This window comes from Ruditapes philippinarum, unplaced genomic scaffold, assembly GCF_026571515.1.
Source record: "Ruditapes philippinarum isolate M1 unplaced genomic scaffold, ASM2657151v2 ctg23775_1_1_1_1, whole genome shotgun sequence".
NCBI lineage: Eukaryota > Metazoa > Mollusca > Bivalvia > Venerida > Veneridae > Ruditapes > Ruditapes philippinarum.
In genome coordinates this window covers 1-9,064 of record NW_026858831.1, presented here as the reverse complement: position 1 = coordinate 9,064, position 9,064 = coordinate 1, and the positions used below count along the sequence as shown (strand labels likewise).

Here is a 9,064-nt window from a genome sequence, read left to right as displayed (position 1 = left end):
AATTAGACTCTCTGAGCAACAAAATGGTCAAACAAGTGTTGAAAATAGGTGGGAAAGGGTAACATTTTTACACATATTTCAGATGTTTTGAGAAGAAACAATAATTGTGCTTCAGTCGATTGTTAGCTGAGTGCAATCATTTGTTCCATAACATTTATCCATATGAAAACGTTTTTATATGCCCGAAAGGGCATATTATGTTATACCCCCTGGCGTCCGTCTGTCTGTCTGTCTGTCCGTCCGTCCGTCCGTTAGCAATTTGGTTTCCGGAGCATAACTTAAGTTCCATTTGGCCCACAATGTTCAAACTTCATAGGATGATTGTCCATATTAGGTAAAACAACCCTATTGATTTTGGGGTCAAAAGGTCAAAGGTCAAGGTCACTATGACCTTAAAACTAAAAACAGTTTCCGGAGCATAACTTAAGTTTCATTCGACCAGAAATGTTCAAACTTCATAGGATGATTGTCCATATTGGGTAGAAGACCCCTATTGATTTTGGGGTCACAAGGTCAAAGGTCAAGGTCACTATTACCTTGATACTGAAAACAGTTTCCGGAGCATAACTTAAGTTCCAATTGGCCCACAATGTTCAAACTTCATAGAATGATTGTCCATATTGGGTGAAAGACTCCTATTGATTTTGGGTTCAAAAGGTCAAAGGTCAAGGTCACTATGATCTTAAAACTGAAAACAGTTTCCGGAGCATAACTTAAGTTTCATCGACCCACAATGTTCAAACTTCATAGGATGATTGTCCATATTGGGTAGAATACTCCTATTGATTTTGGGGTCACAAGGTCAAAGGTCAAGGTCACTTTTACCTTGATACTGAAAACAGTTCCCGGAGCATAACTTAAGTTCCAATTGGCCCACAATGTTCAAACTTCATCGGATGATTGTCCATATTAGGTAGACGACCCCTATTGATTTTGGGGTCAAAAGGTCAAAGGTCACCATTACCTTAAAACTGAAAACAGTTTCCGGACCATAACTTAAGTTCCATTCAACCCACAATGTTCAAACTTCATAGGATGATTGTCCATATTGGGTAGAAGACCCCTATTGATTTTAGGGTCACAGGGTCAAAGGTCAAGGTCACTATTACCTTGATACTGAAAACAGTTTCCGGAACATAACTTAAGTTCCAATTGACCCACAATGTTCAAACTTCATAGGATGATTGTCCATATTGAGTAGAAGACCCCTATTGATTTTGGGGTCAAAAGGTCAAAGGTCAAGGTCACTATATCCTTAAAACTGAAAACAGTTTCCTGAAAATAACTTAAGTTTCATTCGACCCACAATGTTCAAACTTCATAGGATGATTGTCCAAATTGGGTAAAAGACCCCTATTGATTTTGGGGTCACAAGGTCAAAGGTCAAGGTCACTTTTACCTTGATACTGAAAACAGTTTCCGGAGCATAACTTAAGTTCCATTTGGCCCACAATGTTCAAACTTCATAGGATGATTGTCCATATTGGGTAGAAGACCCCTATTGATTTTGGGGTCAAAAAGTCAAGGGTCAAGGTCACTATATCCTTAAAACTGAAAACAGTTTCCGGAGCATAGTTCCATTTGGCCCACAATATTCAAACTTCATAGGATGATTGTCCATATTGGGCAAAAGACCCCTTTTGATTTGGGGTCACTATGTCAAAGGTCAAGGTCACAATTACTTTAAAACCAAAAACAGTTTTTGGAGCATAACGTAAGTTCCATTTGGCCCACTATATTCAAACTTTATAGGATGATTGTCCATATTGGGTAGAAGACCCCTATTGATTTTGGGGTCACAAGGTCAAAGGTCAAAGTCACTTTTACCTTAATACTGAAAACAGTTTCTAGAGCATAATTAAAGTTCCAATTGGCCCACAATATTCAAACTTCTTAGGATGATTGTCCATATAAGGTAGAAGACCCCTTTTGATTTTTGGGTCACAAGGTCAAAGGTTAAGGTCATTATTAATAACTTAAGTATTAATCAACCTACAGCTGTAAAATTTTATAGGATGAACAGCTAATTCCCATGTCTTACAAATGCTTCATCTTTACTACAAAAAACCACTTTCGGGCATATAATGCTCCGCCTAGCGGTGCTCTTCTTTATTATAAGCGTGATGTTATAGATTATTTAGAGATAGCTAAAGAATTTTTCAGTTCTTTATAAGTAGAGGATATTGAATGGGTGTAAGTTTAATACTGAATTTATTGAACGACTTGAATAAAATTATATTATGAAAGCCTTTGGTGAGCATGATATTATTTTATTTTACAAGTTCAATAAATTTAGTGATAAAAATTTTTCATTAACGCGCCTATAGTAAAACGCTCACATTTAATTAGCACGTCTTAACGCTATGTTTGTATAACACAAATGACGTCACGTCAAAATATATGCACGACCGTGCAATACCGTTTTTATGGAGTCGCAAAATCGGCGATAATGGCCATTATCATACCTTAAACAAAGAAACGTTAAACCTAGGTGTAAGAAAATCATAAAGAAAACATAAATCTATAGTATCTACTAAGCTTAAACTGTTATATACAGACATCCAAAAACAGTGAGAGAAATCTAACACCTTAACAGTACCCGATTTAAGAAATATAAAATATATTAGACACTTATGTTTATTTTTTGTATTTGTTTGTTTGTTGTTTTTGTCCGATTTTATTCTTGTTCCTTTACATATTAAACCTTTAACCCAGCAAACACAAGACGTCATACTGATGTCAGATTTAAGTCAGGTTCTGACGTCGGATGACGGTCGGAAAAACAGTTGGATTTGAAAGTTTTTTTGACGTAATAATCTGACGTCAGGTAGACGTCAGAATCTAACCATTAATTAACCTTTTTCTGACCAAAATCTGACCATTATCTAACCATTTTCCGACCTCAATCTGACCATTTTCCGACCTCAATCTGACCATTTTCCGACCTAAATCTTACCAGTTTCTAACCATTTTCCGACCTCAATCTGACCATTTTCCGACCTATATAATAACCCTTTTCTGCCCTAAATCTGATCATTTTCTGACCTTCATCTTATCATTCCCCTAATCCTTTTTGTTTCACCACGTCATAAATATTTTCTGGCTAATCCTGATTTGATCTAATTTAATGTAACTCAATCTATTAAGTAACTTTTACAAAACAAAAAGTATTACAAAAACAATGTCATAAATGAAACTAAGAAAACATGTACAAATATTAAAGAACAAAACAATGTATGCACATTTCTATCAAAGTTTGCCTTATCAAATAAAACAATGGAAATATTATAATTTTAAGAACAGTTAAAAGATTCTGATAATAATGTTTCAAGCAATTTATGACAGATTTTCAGTACTTTAACTATATTTGTACAGCATTTCTAAAACATTTAGTGGCATTTTGCATATTTTGACCTTCTTTGATAATTGTCAGTAATGTATAAATTGCTGCCTTTTAGTTACTTCACATAGTTATACTTTTAGATATCCATGAGAATTAGCACGAATTTTGAGGAGTGATGCTTTAAGATATGACCTTCTTTCAGCACACCTCGTCTGTCAGGAGGATATGTAGCGTTTGTAGCGCACAATAGCGTGTGTGACATCATTATCACTGAAAAAAAAAGAAATTTATGAAACATGTCAAAGTAACAAGCAAAAATGTTTTCATGGTTATCTTAACTTAATGAACAATTTTGCCAACTTTTTATAAGAGAGCTTTAACAAAAATTAAAAGTAAACATAAATACTGAACATTTAAAAAAGCCGCTTTTAAACTCCAGTTTAGTATGGATTAAAGTACATGTATGTAATAGAATTTACAAAAATCTTACTTTCATGCATATGTTTCTTTTTACATATTCACGTGTTTCCGTCCCTCCGACCTTTGAGAGCATGTCCAACACTTTAACTAGATTCTACCTGAAAAGAAAATTATATTCTAACTTATGTATATATTCTACGTTTGAAATAGAACAGTTACGCAAGTCTTAAATATTTCATAGTTTTAAATTAAAGATTTAATGCCAAAATGTCTGGACCCAAAACGTCTTGCGTTATTTGGGACCGGAACGTTTTGGGTTATTTGGGACCGAAACGTCTTGGTCCGAAATGCTCGAAATCGTACAAATTCATTCTCAATTCTCAGATTTTAACTCGGACAAAAACATCACAGTTTAAGAAAAATATGAAAACTAAGCATTCTCTTTGGTAGTACTGAAAGGCATATTATAAACTCTTCACAAGCAGAGTTAAAACATGTCAATTTTAAAAAGATTTATTATTAGACATTATCGCGAATTTGTGTGGCATTTTACTTCAGCTGTTCAAATAATGATAATTAAATTTAAGAGTGCTTGCAATCATGCAATTATTTATCAAATACAAAGTAGAAATAAATCTAAATAAAGTGAACTGACCTTTTTGTTCAAGAAAATCTATAATATTCACTTATCAATGCATCCCGATTCCTGACCGACAGCCAAAACGTAACGCCTACGAATTTGAATTTCCATCTACGTGACTTTAGATTCGAATTAAAGGTTAATTATGTTTTCTTTCCCTTTTCTGTCACTATGATTAAATGTTAAAGCACTATTAAAAACTCGTAATTTTGATACATATAATGTACCACAAATGATAATATTACAACGTTAAATGATTGGAACTTGTAAACAGATCTATGGCTATAAATAGATTTCATAACAATAACACATGTAACTTGCGTATAGATAGTTTTCATGTGACGTCATGACTTCCCATCATCCGTTGCGCAGTCTACCGTGGCCGCCATTTTGATTGGCAAACAATACAGTTCCGTGGTTCAGTGAACGTACATGTAAACAATCTTAATTTAGAACAGAAATGGTAATTTCTTGTTGGGTTAATGGTTGCAGTAATCGTGCAGACCAAAGTCGTAGCTTGGGATTTTATTCAATTCCATCTGTCAGAGAAAATGAAGGCGAATTTACGAAGAGTTTGACAGAAGAGCGACGAATACTGTGGATTTCTAACATAAATCGAAAAGATGCGCCGACGAAGTATTCTAAAATTTGCTCCGATCATTTCTTGAAAGGTTTGTCAAAAATATAAAATAATATAATTATGAAGCTTCGTGTTATTTATTTCTGCAAATATAAAATTATTGAGTAAAATAAAAAAGTAAAAGTAAATATAAGGTAAAACCTTATTCAAAGAAGTAGTAAATGAACATGCACCAATCAAACAAAAAAAGGTTAAAAAAGAATCTCCCCCTTTTATGAATGGAGAACTCCGCAGAGCCATTTATGTAAAAAGAAAACTTAGAAATTCATTTTTCAAATATAGAACTGATAAAAACTGGGAAAAATATAGGAAACAGAGAAATTTAGTTACAAAACTTAAAAGAAACTCAATGCAAATATATTTTTTTGAAAGGTGTGGTGGGGGACCAAAGTCAAAACATTTCTGGCCTACTATAAAACCTTTTCTTTCTAGTAAAAATACAGCCAAAAATGATGCTCAAATTATATTAAATGAAAATGATACATTAATAACAGATCAAAATAAGGTATGCAACATACTTAATGATTTTTATGTTAATATAGCTCAAAATATTGGTATCAACAGTGATATAATGATTAATGAACAACACCCTAGTGTACAGGCTATCTCTGATAAAATCCAAAGCAATAATAATTTTGTATTTAAACCTGTTACATCTCAGGAAGTGCATAAGCTTCTGCACAGTGTGGATGGTAAGAAGGCCACAGGTATTGATAACCTACCTCCAAAAATTATAAAAGCAGGTGCTGAATCTCTTGCGGAGCCTATAAAATGTATAATAAATAAATGCTTTATTAATAATACTTTTCCGGAGTCCCTGAAAATGGCTCAGGTTACTCCAGTTTATAAAAAAGAAGATCCTTTTCAAAAGAAAAATTATAGGCCTGTAAGTATTCTGCCCACTTTCTCGAAGATTTTTGAACAATCAATAAATAAGCAACTAGTTTCATACTTTGACAACATTTTTCATAATTTTCTGGCAGCTTTTAGATCTAAATTTGGATGTCAAACTACTCTTTTACGGCTAATAGAAGACTGGAAAAATGCCTTGGATAGACATGAGTATGTAGCAGCAATACTCATGGATCTGTCAAAGGCATTTGACTGTCTCCCACATGACTTGATCGTATTGAAACTTAAGGCCTATGGCTTATCTGACACAGCCGCAGAACTTATGCACAACTACCTGTCAAATAGAAAACAAAGGGTTAAGCTTGGTAAAGCATGCAGTGACTGGATGTCAATAAGTAAGGGAGTTCCCCAGGGATCCATTCTAGGGCCTCTTATTTTTAACATCTTTATTAACGACATCTTTTACTTTATTAAATTAGCCACTGTGTACAATTATGCTGATGACAACACATTATCTTACTGTGATACCAATATTGACTCTTTACAATCTATACTGGAAAATGAAAGTTTATCTATGATAAAATGGTTTGATAATAATCTAATGCAAGCCAATCTGGACAAATGTCAGGCAATTTGTATTGGAAAACAAACAACTAGTAAATTAACCTCTTTTTGTCTTAATAGTACAGAAATTGTTTGTGAAAAAAGTGTGAAACTTCTTGGTGTTAAAATAGACTCTTTACTAAACTTTGACTTACATGTATCCTACATTTGCAAAAAGGCTGCAAAACAAATCAACATTCTTGCTAGACTGAGTAAATTCTTAAATCAAAATACTAGATTGTTAATTTACAAATCCTTTGTTCGTTCAAACTTAAACTATTGTCCTTTAGTTTGGCATTTGTGTAGTAAACAAAATACTGAAAAACTTGAAATGTTGCAACATAGATCATTGAAGATAGTATTTGAGGATTACAGCTCATCATATGAATTTCTTTTAAGTAAAGCTAACATGCCAACATTACATATCAGTTGATTAAGACAATTAGCTATTTAAGTTTTTAAATGTTTACAAAATATATCACCAAAATATGTTCAAGAACTTATTACAGTAAATTCATCTTACTAGTATTACTCTTTTAGAAATAACAACACACTTGAAGTTCCTAGAGTAAATACAGAGACTTATGGTAAGAAAAGCTTTCGCTATGAGGCCACCCAGGTCTGGAATAGCCTCCCGAATGAACTAAGAACAGAAACTGATTACGGTGAATTTCGGAGGCTTATCCAAACCTGGAGTGGCTTCAAATGCAAATGTTCTATGTGTGCCTAAGTGTTATGTTTTTTGTTGAGTTTTGAAATGTGAATCAAATGAATCTGCATGCTTCTTTTGTTTCTTCTTTTGTTTTTCCTGTATTTCTGTCTGCCATAGAGTAATGCTTTATAAGACCTGTTTTATCATGTAATGCTTTTCATGTGCTTCTTGTGTGTATATTTGTATAGTCATTTGTCAGTGCATGTTAGTGTTTGTATATGTGACAGCTGCTGATCAGCTTTTCATATATCCCATAAAGGGGACAATAGCTTCTTAAAGTCTATTTTAATTAAAGTAAATTCCTCTTATTACTCTTTTAGAAATAACAACACACTTGAAGTTCCTAGAGTAAATACAGAGACTTATGGTAAGAAAAGCTTTCGCTATGAGGCCACCCAGGTCTGGAATAGCCTCCCGAATGAACTAAGAACAGAAACTGATTACGGTGAATTTCGGAGGCTTATCCAAACCTGGAGTGGCTTCAAATGCAAATGTTCTATGTGTGCCCAAGTGTTATGTTTTTTGTTGAGTTTTGAAATGTGAATCAAATGAATCTGCATGCTTCTTTTGTTTCTTCTTTTGTTTTTCCTGTATTTCTGTCTGCCATAGAGTAATGCTTTATAAGACCTGTTTTATCATGTAATGCTTTTCATGTGCTTCTTGTGTGTATATTTGTATAGTCATTTGTCAGTGCATGTTAGTGTTTGTATATGTGACAGCTGCTGATCAGCTTTTCATATATCCCATAAAGGGGACAATAGCTTCTTAAAGTCTATTTTTACCTTTTTATTTCTACTTTTATTTTATTTTTGTTCTAATTAATTAAGTAATTAACTTAGACCATGAATTTATCTAGGCCAACTCAGATCAGCATCTGTTACACAAACATTTCAACATTTTAAGTTTTATTATTATGATACTTGTACATGTTTTAGTTACACCCATAGTTTCATGACTGAGTACATATCAGATGCTGCTACTGATATGTGCTCAAGCATCATACTTGAAATTATGTTAACTATATTTAAATAAAATAAAATTGAATCATTTACTTTAATTTATTTTAAAAATTTAAATTTTTAAAAAATTCTAATCCTTTTTCTGATTTTAGGGTTGTGTACATAAATAGCACTCTTGTATGATGTAATTTTATGTGATGTTTGATTGTAATGTATATTTGCTTTTAATCATTTAATGCTTTCTTACCCATATTTATATGTGCTGATAAATCTTAACTGTTTTACAGAGTCTTTCATAAATGTACATTGATCTTCTTAATACTTTTATATATTTTCTTTTATACAGATTGTTTGTTTGAATTGTTATAGGATAATAAGTTTTGTCGGAAAATAGCTTATATAGCTAATGTTTATATGTTTTTATGAAACCGACTTTAAATAAAGATTATCTTATCTTATCTTATCTTATCCGGAGCGGTATGTATCCATACAACAGTCGGCCTAACGCAACGTCATCTTCGACTTCAACTAATGAACAATTCTATCTTACTTTAAATGCATATGAAAACATATTTCTCATGTTATTTTTGAAACTAAATTTATGAATATTTGACTGTTTCAGGAAAACCGGCATCTATGTACCATCGCTCAGATCCAGACTGGGCTCCTACTCTAAATTTAGATGGTGCTATGACTCCAACAAAATCAGTGTTGAAGAAAAAAAAGATTGAAACAGATAGTAAAAGGTAGGCCTAATTTAGAGTTCATTCATTTCAATTTAAATTACAACACACAGCTAAACATTGTCCAGTATCTTTTGAACTGGAGGGGGGGGGTATTGTTTTTTATTTATATTTGTTATCTCACAATTTTTTTCCACAAAAAAAGGAAAAGA

The 9,064-nt window shown here is 32.8% G+C and overlaps 1 protein-coding gene and 1 long non-coding RNA gene across 2 annotated transcripts; one reads left to right on the top strand and one right to left on the bottom strand.

Annotated features, from left to right (window-relative positions):
- Window positions 1–3,273: 3,273 nt before the first annotated feature.
- Window positions 3,274–4,719, bottom strand: LOC132754428 (uncharacterized). Its single transcript, XR_009629081.1, has 3 exons — window positions 4,419–4,719; window positions 3,834–3,921; window positions 3,274–3,613 (listed from the first exon to the last, which is right to left on the bottom strand). It is a non-coding gene; the product is annotated as an uncharacterized LOC132754428 (long non-coding RNA).
- Window positions 4,720–4,726: 7 nt separating this feature from the next.
- On the top strand, window positions 4,727–8,975 carry LOC132754427 (THAP domain-containing protein 1-like). Its single transcript, XM_060745055.1, has 2 exons — window positions 4,727–5,074; window positions 8,792–8,975. Exons 1-2 carry the CDS (start codon window positions 4,864–4,866, stop codon window positions 8,917–8,919), a joined length of 339 nt encoding a protein of 112 aa, XP_060601038.1. The 5' UTR covers window positions 4,727–4,863; the 3' UTR covers window positions 8,920–8,975.
- Window positions 8,976–9,064: the final 89 nt, after the last annotated feature.

Excerpts from the sequence above, each read along its gene's own strand:
- LOC132754427 (XM_060745055.1), top strand. The coding sequence starts at position 4,864 with ATGGTAATTTCTTGTTGGGTTAATGGTTGCAGTAATCGTGCAGACCAA. Across the intron at positions 5,075-8,791 it reads CTCCGATCATTTCTTGAAAG|GAAAACCGGCATCTATGTAC; the intron begins GTTTGTCAAAAA and ends TGACTGTTTCAG.